Source organism: Protomyctophum bolini, assembly GCF_963924005.1.
Source record: "Protomyctophum bolini genome assembly, chromosome: 2".
Lineage (NCBI taxonomy): Eukaryota > Metazoa > Chordata > Actinopteri > Myctophiformes > Myctophidae > Protomyctophum > Protomyctophum bolini.
Window position 1 is genome coordinate 30,690,220 of NC_137863.1, and position 15,280 is coordinate 30,705,499.

At 41.4% G+C, this 15,280-nt stretch overlaps 1 protein-coding gene across 1 annotated transcript in view; it reads left to right on the top strand.

Moving 5' to 3' along the window:
- Nucleotides 1-15,123, top strand: part of LOC308332587 (E3 ubiquitin-protein ligase Itchy-like) — a 36,606-nt gene extending 21,483 nt beyond the window's left edge. The window contains exons 13-24 of the mRNA XM_080788553.1: nt 448-576; nt 1,297-1,369; nt 2,119-2,190; nt 3,494-3,582; nt 3,969-4,128; nt 4,677-4,810; nt 5,779-5,919; nt 6,455-6,575; nt 7,134-7,238; nt 8,244-8,340; nt 9,069-9,141; nt 9,346-15,123. Coding sequence (XP_080644679.1) covers nt 448-576; nt 1,297-1,369; nt 2,119-2,190; nt 3,494-3,582; nt 3,969-4,128; nt 4,677-4,810; nt 5,779-5,919; nt 6,455-6,575; nt 7,134-7,238; nt 8,244-8,340; nt 9,069-9,141; nt 9,346-9,445 — 1,294 coding nt within the window. The 3' untranslated portion in view covers nt 9,446-15,123. The remainder of the gene's footprint in view (nt 1-447; nt 577-1,296; nt 1,370-2,118; nt 2,191-3,493; nt 3,583-3,968; nt 4,129-4,676; nt 4,811-5,778; nt 5,920-6,454; nt 6,576-7,133; nt 7,239-8,243; nt 8,341-9,068; nt 9,142-9,345) is intronic.
- The last annotated feature ends 157 nt before the right edge of the window (nt 15,124-15,280 follow it).

Sequence of the window (15,280 nt, forward strand, 5' to 3'; positions counted from 1 at the left end):
TGGTGCTGGGTGAGAAAGCCTTCATCCAATCAGGATAGAGAGGGGCCCTTCCTCCAATCAGGATCGAGCGGGGGCGGGCCTTGGTGTGCGTGCTGCTGGTCTGTTGCGTCCCCCCCCCACTGTAGAGCGTGTGCATGTGCACATCTTGTTACCGGGGCGGACCAGGTTTTTTTTCCAAATCACTGAATGCTCCCTTAAGGGCTTAATTTAATTTGTTAATTTGAGGTGAATTAAATCAAGCCCTTAACAGTCAATATTTCCTTTCAAGCTTTTCCCCCACGCCCATATCCCCTCCACCCCCCCCCCCCCCCCCACCCACCCAACAACAGTGGTCCCCAGGTTGATTCTTAGCCAGGGTGGTGGTCCTTCGTTCATAATCAGTTGAAAACCCCTGTGTTATTGTGTATTATTTATGTCTTTATTATTGTGTGTGCGTGTGCGTTCCAGTTTGCTGAACGACAAGCCCCTGCCAGAAGGTTGGGAGATGAGGTTCACGGTGGACGGTATACCTTACTTCGTGGACCACAACAGGAGGACTACCACCTACATCGATCCTCGCACAGGGAAATCCTCACTGTATGTCTGAGTTAAACGCTGGACATGTATTATAGTAGCTGGGGGCAAACTCCTAAGAAATCACCAAGATTTGGCTTTTGGTGACTGGTTTTTGAATTTCTGCCATGGTGTTTACTGTTGGGTATGGGTATAAGGTTTTCATGTGTTGTGCGCGCCCCCTAGTGGTCTATTTGCACAGACTCAAATGTTAGATTCATATGATATAGGTATGGTTGAAAGTTGAAACCCAAAATAATTGATAGAAGAGATGTTTGTACTTTTGGATTATGTTACTAGTGGGTGTGCTAAATAATATACTAAAGTTTTGCGAAAAGCGATCAACTAGAAAGGCATCGTTTTCAAGATGGCGTCCACGATGGCTGCCAGGAGCTTAAAATGCCTATGGTTCCATTGCAAACAGACCACTACGGGGCGAAATTATAGGCATTTTAGCTCTCTGCAGCCATCACGTAACAAAATAATACCTAACACCATGCCAACATTTTTAAACTAGTCACCAAAAGCTCACACCCAGCTATAGCCGTTTGATAAATGGAAATTAAAAAGTGGACCAATTGTAGAGCCACTCAGTTCACACGGGTGTGATTTTTTAAAATAATTGTGGAATTAAAGCACGTCATTTATTATGTTACGTTAACATTTCAGGGTGTGAGATTATATTTGCGTTAATATAAGTACACATTGAAGTACATAATCCTCATTTTTGGTCATTTCCAACAGTGAGAACGGCCCCCAGATCACCTATGTCAGGGACTTCAAAGCCAAAGTCCAGTACTTCCGATTCTGGTGTCAGGTAAGTGTCATCTGAACAACTCGCACAAACAATGATGTCAACATATCTGTTGCCGATTTCCATTCTTTTATTAGGAATAACCCCTTGAGATGTAGCATCTCTTTTTTTCGAGGGGGGTCCTGAAATTACATTTTCATCTGTACCTGTATGCAGTGTTTTTGGCAGCAAATTTAGATTTTAGTTTATTTAAGTCTCTTGAATAGTATTCATTTAGTTTTAGTCATTTTAGTCACATGTCGACTAAAATGTATTTTGGTGGGCCTTGATGCCGTTGTAATGACTGAGTGGTTAAACTTGCTGAAAATAGCCGATCTACAAGCTTGTGTGCTTGTAGATCTGCTATTTTCAACATGCAACCAAAGTGTAAAATGACTTCTACTGGTTGACGAACATTTTTCGTCTTGGTTTTAGTCGACGAAAACAACACTGTACCTGTATGTATAATTGCTTTCTTAGTTAATGGGTAATATGGCAGAAGAAGTGTGAGTCTCCTTACTTTTAGTTTGAACTGCCGTTACGATGCCCATTGTACACGTGAGGATGTCATCTCGACAAATAAATAAAGCACACTGAACGCACTGAACGCACTCTGTGACGTCACCGCCCACCAAACTCAACAAACAGACCACATTCCCGTGCGCATTTCCGAACGCACACTGTATGTCTCAATTGTGTGTACAGTATATTTTACACACGTTTTTCATGCCTGTCTTTTTCTCTCTCTCATTCCCTGTGCTTCTACATCATAGCAACTGTCTATGCCCCAGCACATAAAGATCACAGTCACTCGCAAAACCTTGTTTGAGGATTCCTTCCAGCAAGTGAGTTTCTGCAAGCTTGTATTATGCTGTCGTATGTTGTTATAAGTAAAAAATTAATCTTCATTACTTTGCACAGAAATGTTTTCGTCCTAAACGTTTGACAGAATCCATTGAAAATTCTCTTATCAATTATTTTGGTTTTCAACCATACCTATACTATCCAATATTTGAGTGTGCAAACAGACCACTAGGGGGTGCTCCCAACGCGTTTGCAGAGCTTTTTGAAATCCGTATTGTAACGGTTTCCCAGTTGGATGGTTATTTGTCTTAGGGGTGCCAGGTAGATTTAGTCTACCAGAGAAGTGTTTCTCCTTTTCTTATGAGTTCTTCCTCATCTGGGTTAACCACTGGTGAAACCGACACAGGACTTACATATTAAAATGTAAACCCTTATACCAAGAAATAACACACAACACACTTTGTCAACTCAGTTTCAAGTTATTATATTGAATTTCACCCAACCCAAACACACACAGTTCATCAGTTCATGAAACAATTAAGACCCAATAGTTTGCAATGTTTGTAAATAAACCAAAATAGACAAAAACAGGTAGTCAGCAACTTAAAGTACCATCCATGGTTACACACGTAACCTACGCTCGAAACCACCCGTCAATTCATTGCGTCTCAACCTCTCAGTTCATAAATAAATAAACGGTGTATTGTTCCAGATCCACGCAACGCAGACGCAACGTGAATGTTAGTAAACAAAAGTATAGTCCGTCTGTCCGAGCAGCACGGCTCTTTAATCGTCTCCAAAACAACAAAATAACAAACAAAAGAGGCTTGAAATAATAAAGGGGGAAATACCACTGCTCCGTGTGTGATAGGTGACAGGGACAGAGACAGGTCAAGATGCGGGGATCGTTGTAGTTGGCCGTTGGTCGTCCGTGGGAATGGTTGTTTGTAGCTCTGCAGGTTTGTTCACGCCCGAGGCTACGCCACTTTTCGGAGCAAAACGACACGGAACACACTCGAATCGAGGGACTAACTTCCTCGTTCACGATTCACATGACAGGTCCACCGCTGACGGGTTTTGCTCTCACACTGCCTGTCTGCCTCCACACTCGCTCGCGCACCGGCGCAATCAACGGGGCATTTTAGAATAGGTGGTTCCCAGGGGTGAGTGACAGGTGTCACGAACAGACGGCTCGGGGACCATTTCGGGCCGTCACACAACCTATACCTAACACCACACCAGTTTCCAACCGACGCAGTAAACTATTAGCCAACGAGGCTGTGGCTTTACAAGTTGAAATGTTCATTGAAATCATTTCCCACCGTGTTTCTTGTCTGTTGAAAGATCATGAGCTTTCATCCACAAGATCTGAGACGGAGATTGTGGATAATTTTCCCTGGAGAGGAAGGCCTGGACTATGGCGGAGTTGCCAGGTATATTCATAATTAATAATACATAATTAAAAAAAAGTATAGTACAGCAAGTCAGTGGCAGAGTCCACTTCAATTCGGCATACAGTAGCGCAAACGTTGATCACTGCTGATTTCTGAACGTCTGCACCTTTGTTAAATTGACTGTCGCTCTAATTAATTGGTCTCATGTCTCGCAGCTGCGTCTAGATTCTCCCGGCGGATCCTGCCGGGAGCTGCCTATGCCATAGAAAGCATAGGTGGGTTCCAGTGTACTTGATAGATGACTTAAAGGTGCATTATTGCGCTCATAGGATGCTTTTATTTGGCCAGCACGCGGATATGATGTGCTACTATCACAAATCGGCACAATGTTTCTATTTTATTTACTCTGGGCCTGTCTTTTACAGAGAATGGTTCTTCCTGCTGTCTCATGAGGTGCTCAATCCCATGTACTGTCTGTTTGAGTACGCCGGCAAGGACAACTACTGTCTGCAGATCAACCCGGCCTCCTACATCAACCCTGACCACCTCAAGTACTTCAAGTTCATTGGACGCTTCATTGCAATGGTACACTTTTTGTCATGTCTTGTCTTATCACAGCTGGCTGATGGCTGCTGCTAATTAGAGTGGCTCATATGTGACCAAATTTGACTGAGGGACTGCCATTGTTTTTTCAAAACAGCGATTTGAGAAAACAGGCTTGAAAGGTTCACTTCTGTGGTCTCTAACATTACAACTAGCTACATATTTAAGCATTTATTTCATATTTATTTCAGCTCTGACACGTATTTCAGACATGCTCTAGTATGTGAAGAGTCTGCCTGTGCTATTAACTTATGTCTCTGCCCAGTATTATTTTCATAGGAGGGTGAAAGTGGTAGTCAATAATGGCCAAATACTTGTACAAAACAACAACAAAAAAACTATTTATGAAATCTACTTCTAAACTACAGCTGTTTTGAGCAGTCCTCAACTTTACCTTAGGTTTATCACACATGGTTAACTTGTTTTAAGCAAAAATGGAAAACTATCATTGCAATCTACCTATCATGTTATTGACCAATTACATGTTGAGTGATCACAAACTTAAGATGTCTTGCACTGTCCATTTTTAGGCGCTGTTCCATGGAAAGTTCATCGACACGGGTTTTTCGCTTCCCTTCTACAAACGTATCCTGAACAAACCCCTTGCTCTCAAAGACCTGGAGTCTGTAGACCCAGAATTCTACAACTCCCTCATGTGGATCAAGTACGTCTGGGGCATTTATAGGGTGCAGCTACTGTGTACTGAAGTAATTTAACATGGCACTGTGATTTAAGGGATAACAAATCCACAATCAATTTAAGCTGATGATGGCCATTGTAGGCCAAAGCCTGATTTATACGTGTTAGTGCCCTAGTGTTGCATACCGATGGTGAATGAGAATAGAACTGGGTTAATGATGGTGGTGGTAGTTCGCTATCTCTGCTGCCGGGAAGACACCACCAAACTCCAAAGCAAATGAAAAAATACATATAAGGTTTTCTTGTATTTTTTCTTGAATTATTTTTTTATCCCACAATTATTTTGTAACCCATGTTTCACCCCTGTGTGTCAATTATCTAATGTGATCCTGGGCTCTACACACCCTCCGCCAACCTGGGGAGAGCAACGGACTTGAACTCATGCTTCCTTCATGCATGAGTGTCCAAGTTGCTCCTTTACACCTGACAGTTCCTCTCCCCTCAATCAGGCACCCCGGCTGACCAGGGGGAGGCAGTTTAGAGACCAGGATTACTGCATGTTTTTTGTGAGGTTTCCTACCCTAGGGGACACGGGGAGAACTTGCAAACTCCACACAGAAAGTTGGTGTTGTGACTTTATATTATTGTCAATTACTTGGAGGGGGTTCGATCCAGTGTTGGAAACGGAAGATAGATAGGCTTACCATTTGCATGAGAGGGGGAGAGGTGGTCGAGTTAGCTGCTTTAGCGTTAGACAGTTTGAGGGTCCAATGGAGTTGAGAGGTTATGTCCCAAGTGCTTTTTACTACTTTTCATTGGTGCAATAAACATTTTTTAACCAACACACAACCATAAAGGGTGTTCAATAGCACTGATTTTATAAACGAAACAAAAACCTCCAAAAATGGAGTTAGGTGGTTTCCTCCCAACAGCAACGATTATGGAATAACCGACGGCACCATGTTGTTTCCAATGACGTCCTCTGTTTTGCAGAGATAACAACATTGAGGAGTGTGGCCTGGAGATGTTCTTCTCCGTAGACAAGGAGATCCTGGGGGAGGTGACCACCCATGAGCTGAAGCCTGATGGAGGGAACGTTCTCGTCACGGAGGAGAACAAGGAGGAGTACATCAGGTACAATCTGCTCTCAACCCATCAACGAATCTGCCGTCTGGAATTGCGTGATAGCGAAAATGACTTTGGTGACTTTTCCTCCATTTAATATACCTGTGCCTTGAAAGAGGCCCGGAAGTAGGAAGAGTTATTCTGTGTGCATATAACCCATTAAACCCTCTATACTTATTAGTAAAACGGACCTGAGTAACTTACTGTACCTGGACAGTTTCCCCCCCCCCCCCCCCCCGTCTACAATCGTCGTTTCGCATTGTGAGCTTGTAGATTGACTATTTTGGGCTGATGTTCCTCCCAGAATATGAATGCTGGGGTTGAAGTGGTTAGACAATCCCATGCTTAACATCATACCTACTATACAGCATCTTATCTAAAATTATCTTTTCAAAGAGAATCTGCCTCAAGACGCCAAGTTCATAATCATATATTCTGCACCACACAGACGGTGGTTTTAAATCAACTAATGAATTGACCAGCTTGTAGATTTGCTATAGTTGCTGAATGTGCAATGGTTAATGAATTGTCTGTATGCATGCAGATTGGTCGCAGAGTGGAGATTATCCAGAGGAGTGGAGGAGCAGACGCAAGCTTTCTTTGAAGGCTTCAATGAAGTTCTGCCTCAGCAGTACCTTCAGTACTTTGATGCCAAAGAGCTAGAGGTACGTAGCTTTCAAGGACCCCCAGAATGATATGTATTCGGCCACAATCAAGCAAATATTTGAGTTAAAAGCATTCACTGTGGTCCAGGCACCTTTGCTGGTAATCCAGTCTGGCAGTGTGCCACGGGTTCGACTCCCGATCTCGACGGCCCTTACTGCATGTCTTCCCCCCCATCTCTCTCCCCATTTCCTGTCAGCCTACTGTCTGTCCCTCCATAAAAAATATAAAAAATAAAGGAAAGCCACAAAAAACTACAAAAAATAGCACCATGCTTAGCTGCAAAAAACAAGAAAAATGTTGCCGCACGCCAGAAGGCAGCCCGCCAGAAGGCCGCGCGCCAGAAGGTCGCCCCTGTGCCCAGCACCATGCCAAAGCTTTTTCCTCCAGGAAACACTGGAGTTAGCTTTGTCTGAGGCTTAAAGGTCTTTAAATACTTTCTGAAACGTTTATGGGAAAAACAAATATGGGAAATTGTCTTCCGGTGCCCTCGAAGGGGGCTGTACTGCGACGCTCTATTACTTCCAATAGTGTTGACGTCACATTCTCTTCCTCCACAGGTGATGCTGTGTGGGATGCAGGAGATAGACCTGGTGGACTGGCAGAGGAACTCCATCTACAGACATTACGCCCGCAGCAGCAAGCAGATCCTCTGGTTCTGGCAGGTTGGTACTGGTACATGCACACGCACGCGTCATGACAAGGTGGGGTCAGCACATTTTGGGCAAGTGGCTATGGCTGTTTTTAGCCCAGGGAGTGTATTTTGTGCAAAACTAATGCTTGGAATGGATTCAGAATCATGAAAATCCCCTAGTTTGACATGTCACATGCTACTTAAAGCAAAAGGAAAGTTTGACATTTTTGCCTGCCATGGGATGTTAATGGTAGGGTCACAAGAAACTCCTATAAAAGATATTTCTCAATACTAACAGCCAGTCAGCAAGTGGATTCATGAATGTATTTATATAGACAATATTTTTGGCCAATAAAAAAAGACTACCAAATTTCCCACCCGTCCACCTCGGCTGCCGGACTATAAGCACATTGGCACGCCTCAATATCACGCCTTTGTGACATTTGGCTACTGTTGAAAATGAACCACTTGGCTAACATTGGCACCTTTTGGCAGATACTTTTGGCCTCACCTCACAATACTTGTAGCTTAACACGTTTACAAGTTGGTAATAGTCTGTATCTGTAGCATTAGGCCAGTAATACATATTTGTATAACTTTACATTCGTGTGGGGTTTTTCCTTTATATGTGTACACAGAGAGACATCCTATTGGGGAATTCTTGACAATTAACCCAATCCAAGCCAAGGAACGATAGGTTATGTTTTAAGCACTATAACCCACTGTGCGTTTTTATTTATTTTTACAATAGAAACGCTGGCACCTGGTCTGCGTTTCTGTTGTAATGTACTAGCATGGATTGTGTTTCAATATGCTGACAGGTTGTTTTGTTTTGTTTATTTAACAAAAGGGACAAACAGTTTTCATAGGATTTATTATTCAATATTTTGTGCAGTAAAAACAAAATGATTATACGTTGCCTATAGCTTTGACAAGCTAAAAGCATCACTTTCCTTATCACCCTTCTAACACTGATTTGTGACTGTACATGCTCAAGCTGTGCTTAGCTAGAATTAATATGAAATTATGTTCCCAGTTTGTCAAGGAGATGGACAATGAGAAAAGGATGAGATTGCTGCAATTTGTCACTGGAACCTGCAGACTTCCTATGGGTGGCTTTGCTGACCTTATGGGTATGTTTTTGGAAAACACACACACACACACACACACACACACACACACACCTTCATATTAAAGCAGAAAGGTTTTCTCACTTGATTAAATCATTAATCATTGATTTGCCAATAGCAATATCACTTTGACCCATAGGGGTTGCCACAAATTATTGTATTTTTGCAGAAACATAACGTTTGGACCAATCTCGTCCAAAGTTGTTAACACCTTATCTCGGGAGTCATGTGACAATGTCATTGTCTTGCAAATTGAGTGGGATGTCCCAAAAAAATCACACCCGTGTGAACTGAGTGGTGCAACTCCCCTCTCCCCCCCTCCTCTCCTCTCTCTCTCTCATTAGCAGGCAACAGTGCAGCACTAATACTATCTCTCTCTCTGTTTCTGGCACAACAGTGCCCCTACTGGTACTCATAGTCATATACTGGTGCTCATGGCCACATAGGTGAACACATAGGTGAACACGGACATTGCTGTTCCTTGGAGTGGTTGCACCACTCAAAAAATTAGTTATGGATGTCTATTCAACTTACATTTTTGAAACACAATCTTTCCCAGCAAATTCACCGGTCCTGATGGCAACAACCCACCAACCACGCTTGCAATTTCCCCAAACCTTTCTAGGTTATCTATAAATATGTTATTAGTAATATAATACATTTAATATACTCTCTCTGTGTGTGCGTGCGTGTGCGCGTAAATGTATTTATTTCTGTTATAATTCCTACAGGGAGCAATGGCCCCCAGAAGTTCTGCATTGAGAAAGTGGGCAAAGAGAACTGGCTTCCAAGAAGTCACACATGGTAAAGTTGTGGATTACTATTTCTATTAAAATTCATTTAAATGTAGGATTTTTCTAGGATCCTCAACCAATTTAGAGCCTCCTCGTTGATTTGGTATTTGTAGATCATGCACACTCCTTTTACGCGTTAAAGACATAATCTGCTTTCATCAAATAACTAAAATGCAAATAAAGTTTCTCTCTCTCGCCGTTTGTCGACGCCCAGCTTTAACCGCCTGGACCTTCCTCCTTACAAGAGCTACGAGCAGCTGAAGGAGAAGCTGATGTTTGCCATCGAGGAGACGGAAGGCTTCGGCCAGGAGTAAAACAGCAGAATGGTGTAGAGAGGAGGAAGAGGTGCATGATGGAGAGAGCAGGAGCGACACGGCCTGGAGGAGGAGCCCATGTCCATGCATGCAGCCAAGCCGCCAGCCTTCTGAGTCTTCCTGTCTGTTTGTAAGGCTCGGGGCAACACTACTGTTCCACCTGGGTAGGGAGTCTGTTTTCTGCTACTTTAAACGGATGGCTAAGACCACGCAGAGAGGCAGACTCGACGCACAGCTCCTTTAACCACTACAAGCCTGTTTTATACTCCGTCGTCCCATCGGTGTCGTCGAGCGAGAGAGAAAATTGCCGATCTACACGTTGTGAGCTTGTAGATCTGCTATTTCCTAGCCTACTAGGGGGATGCCAGGTTGAAGGTGGTTCATTGCTTTGTGTTTTCAAACGCAGTAGGATGTATCGCCCCATGCTTGGCCTTCCACATCAATTCCTCGATTCAAACGGCAGGAGTTCACTGACACTTTATTGTACTCTCACTTCCCGACTGTGTGACTGCCGCCCCTTCCCCCCCGGCCCATCCCGATCCTAATGGGTTGTCTGTCCTAATCGCAGCAACTTCAATAACCTTGGGAGTGCCACCTTGTCTCACCTAGTATGCACTTAACGGTCTACTCTACGCTTATATTTTAAGGAGAGAAAATCATATTTGTGCTTGTTGAGCGGAACATGTTTCTTTCCCCTAACATTATCATTTCCCAAATCCACAGCACTCTGTGACTTCATTATACTAATAGTGTGATGCTATATTACATCCATGCAGGTTTCTATTTTTATTTGTTAAATCTTGTGTTAAATTGTGTTCAATAGATCTGTATTCCCATAGTAATCATTGCTATAGTGTTTGTTCAGTAACGGGGGTCTACACATGAAAATAATAAGCTGGAAAAACTCTTCTAATTAGCCCTTTCGCTAAGGCCCTAGCCCACCCTGTCCTTGTTCAATAGACACGTTGGCAACGAAGAGACACGTCAAGCTGTCCTTCTCACCCATTGAGATGCATGTTAAATGACGGGATTTCTCCATATAAATAATGGATCATTTCATAATCAAAACTTTGAAAATGTCTTCGAAATCAGTCAACTAGGCCTGCAGTAGGCTATGCACGACATTATTTAAATAAACTAGAAATACGAGGAAATGAGAGAGGGAGAAATCAACTTTTAACAACCGCCCGACAGGAGTTTTCCTGTTGCACGGTAAAGACTACGGTCATTAATATTATTGCCATCACCTGGGTGGGTCAGTCGTGTAACTTTCCCGACGTTAAGCCGTGCATATGTTCAACAACACAGCCATGCAAAATAAATAACGAAGGACTAATTGGATTGGGAATTGGTGTACCACCTAAAAAGAATATGTTCTGCTTATTACAGAGACGGGAAGATCTATGTTACTGAACACGACTGAATGGAGGGTTTCAGACAATTGAAGGTTAATTTTCAACCTTTCTAAACAAAGAATAAACCGGAACTTACAAGTGATAAACATGCATCACTTTGAAGATAAAAAGATAAAAAGTTTCTAATCCATGAAGCTTTTATTTTCTATTTGCTCTCTTTTTCGTTTTGTCACAGAAACAATCGTGGACTAATTAATTGGACTCTTTACACTGAGGATTAACCTTTCAAAAGCAGAGCAATTTAAGCTAAAATCCTGGATACGAACAAAACGTAATCTTAAACAATCTGAATTCCATTTCAGTGTGACTAGCTATAGCAATGATTTATTTGAGAATATAACACCCTTTAACTTTCTAACAAAAGACCAAAATATAGCTCCTTCGTTAAGTACAGTGACAGAGTTCATTGCAACGTCACAGCCAACATGTACGTGCAACACTAGCAGAAGATACACTTTACACATCAGCAGTACTGTCAAATAGTCTCCAATTCCTTGTCTTTAAATCATTGGTACATTGCAGCATCATTAGATCCTCATGTGTTAATCCTTACTGTCTTATTGTACATTTTCTCCTTATGGTACTTGGTCAGTTGGCTTTAACGTTTAACAGATATTGAAGGTTTTCTTAAGTCACAAACTCTGTACAATATTACTAGCAAGCATGGCTAGTTTGGCAGTCACAAAACTAAACATTTTCTTTTTGCAAGTTTCCAAGCAAAATGACAGACAGAAACAGTCTAATTTCAATAGGTAATGTTGGCATTTTGCTAAATATACAGGATCATGGTGAAGAACAACACTGAGAGCGTAAGGTAGATTGACTGTTGGGAATATTGTAGCAGTTCCTTCATTTAATTTTGGTAGTTTCAATGTGAGCTAATTTCCTTTTGATTTCGTAACTTTATAATGCTTTGAAATCTTTTACCTGGTTTGCACATTATCATATGAGCAGCAAGATTGTTGCGAATGTCAAGAGAGGATATATTTTTATGTGCAGTAGTTTTCTAGAAAAAGAAGGTATGTGACCATAATATAGCAATTGTTGTTAAATCAATGATTTTCTTGTGTGATAAGAATTCACTAATTTTCAACCCTTTATTGATTCAAGGCCCAAACACTGAACATCGAGCATGTAGTTGAGTGGAATATTTCTGAATCAGGTTTAAGTAGTTGACAAACCTGCTTCAATATTGGTCTATGCACACATGACTGTGAATGGACAGCTCTGCTATCAGGAAAAAGAGACATTTTAAAAGGCTTAAAAATTCTCAACAAGCAAAGATTTGTACTGATGAAGTGGGCACAGTGACAGTGACTCGTTTGTCACTTGACTTATTAGACTTCACCTAGCTATTCCCACTGAATGGTATCCGTTTTTTCTGCTTGCTGTTTAGAAATAAGTAGCTTAACAATAACTCAAATGAATCTTACCTGTTTTATGTGCTCAAATTAGACTCAATGACATTATGTAAATAATACATTTACTAAGTCAAAAAGTGTGAATTATCTTACAACATTGATCCTAGTCCAGGACCCATAGCTCTGATATGTAGGCGTAAATTGAGGATTTTAACGTTGCATGGACTTTCTCTCAAAGCTGCCCTAGTTTTATAGGGTATTTATTTGTTTGGGCATTTCAAGTTTTGTCCCCAAATTATGTCTGCTGATATCAGAGTTCAGCTAATAACTGTGAAAACATTGTTTAAAAGAAAGAGGGAAAAAATGCCCTTTTGATTTGTTTTAGAAACTGACCCGTGAAATCACATTCTGCATAACCAAAAGTGGCAGTATTTATGTAGACAACGTTGTGATGATAATGGTTGCTCGGAATGAGTACTTTTGTCGTTCTTCTTCTCGCAAGACAGTGGTAAAGTCTTAAAGCTGCTATAAGCAATAATATGTCAACATTTTAATGACCTTTCTTTTTTTTCTTTTTTGGGATTCAGACAGCCAGCAAAAATGTTGTCTCTGACACATCTAGGGGCTGCAATCGGCATTCAAAGATTTTCCTAGAAGCTTTGTCGTTGGTCGATTTGCCTGTCTGCTTTCTGATTAGTTAGTCATTGCGACCGCGTTTTTTTCCGACCAATGACAACGCTTCTAGGAACATCTTTGAATGCAGATTGTGGCCCCTAGATGTGTCACAGAGACTAAACTTTTTGCGGGAGCGTTCTACCCATTGCTGGCTGTCTGACTACCAAAAAAAGAAAAGGTCATTACAATTTGACATATTAATGCTTATAGCAGCTTTAACTTGGCTCGTAAATCCAAAACACATTTTGTCACTGTGGCTTCAGAAGCATATCTTTAACAAGTTAATGGGTAACATTGATTTGATGTAATGCATAGTAATAATGTTTTATTACTGTGTATCTATGCAAAGTCTATACATAGTGTATATAAAAATTATAGCTATATCGTGGCTAAGTCTGAACATATAGCCAAAACTAATGTAATGGAGAAGTAGAACTGTTGAAAAACTCTTAAACATCGAGCTGTGTAATGTATGAATGGGAAAAATGTGCAAAGAAATATGAAAGTCAACTTGAATTCGTGTAATTCACTTTTACTTTGAAGATTGCATTAAATTGCCCAAAGGCCCTATTTCAGTATTTGTGGAAAACGTATTCCCACGTGTGTGTGTCAACCACGATGCTCAATATCTTTGTATACTAACAACAAAGTGTCAGGACGGGGCAGATATTTTCCTCGACATTTGGGAAAGTTATATACCGGATCACCGGCATTAAAGATCATTTCTCAGAGGTTGAATGCCAGACTCGAACCCAATAGGAAATCACCTGCTCCGGTCTGCCCTGTATCTGTTCTGTATGTACTGTCTGTATGATGATCATCGTCAAAACCAGGTGAAAGATCACCTGCATGTGATTGCTCAGGTTGGTTATTCGGTTAACATTAAGACCTGAGGACCTGATTATACAATGTCTTCTAAATCCTGACAGTTTTCTGCAAAAACGTATGTTTCTATAGCAATGGTTCTCAAACTATTTCATGTCCTCATGTCCCCAAAAATGATATGTAAGTGACTATCGACCCCCATCTGAAAATATGTTGTTCCAGGGACCCCTGCACAGAAGCAAAGTTATGAGTTAAAAACGTTGGAATACATATTCAAAGATCTGCACATGTTTTCACAAATTCTCAAGCTTGTAGTGCGGCGCCGCACTATCAGGGTGTAGATCTGCTATTTTTCAATAGCTAATAATGGTTAAAACCGCTTAAAAGCTAAGATGACACAAAAAAAGCGTCCTCGGGTCTAAATGCGTTTTAACCACACAGGACCGTACAGAGCAGTCACTTTTACAACTGTGGAGGTTAGATCAAATGTTATGGCGTATATTTGTCCCTCTGTCAGGAGGGGAGACCTCCAGGACCGCAATGGACCTGCATTCTTGGGCCTTCTTTTATTGCAAGGAGGGTTTTTTTCTCCATCCGGTATATACCTATACTGAAAAGTCATCGAATGCAGTCCTCCAGGTCACGTATAGAGACGTTCTGTCACGACAGGAGAGAGACCTTTTGCAGCTTAGTGACGATGAAACACTAAGCCACTGACAAGGATGTTGGGCTGCGTCGAGATTGGGCTTCCTCCTGATTTGGGAACCATGTGTTGGATGTGGCATTATATGTGCCATGTGTTGCTGGGGAGAAGCCAGACAAAGGTGCCCGTTCACTAAAGGATTGCTGTTCCATTACAGGAGACTGAACATTTCCTCCCCTGCTCATGATCTCATTGCTTAACTACAAAAATACTGTACACAAACTGCTGTTCGTTATAATGTTCAATAAATTAGACTCTTTTATGCATTGTAAGCTATATCGCTGCTCTGCCTCGTGAAGAGTGCTGAGGGAAAATTATACATTGACAAAACTTAATTCAGTGATTGAAATCTGGGGCAGTTGTTGGGCTATGTAACAAAATATTGCATCATAATGGCACCTTGACTTTTGAAATGGTTGATTAACCACTTGAAATAGTTTTAACAATGAAGTGTTCCCAGATCATAGGGGACTTAAAATGTATAGAAATAGGCAATATATTAATACTTTAATTTCAACTGATTGCATTGTAAATCATGTTGATAGCTTAATCACTGTATTTTGTTTTGTCAAAGCTTTTTGGATAAATGGCAGTTAATGGTTGGATATACTATTTATTTCTTAGCGTAATGTGAAAAAGATGGGTCCTTAATTCATGTCAAATGAACTTGATTAGGAAATAAATCATTGGGTTACTGGAGCTGTACTGTGTCCACAGTAATTATTATTTTTCATTTCATAAAGCACCACATCTTTCTAAATGTCACACTCCAGAAATCGTGTGTGTGTGTGTGTGTGTGTGTGTGTGTGTGTGTGTGTGTGTGTGTGTGTGTGTGTGCGCGCGCGCGCATACTGCA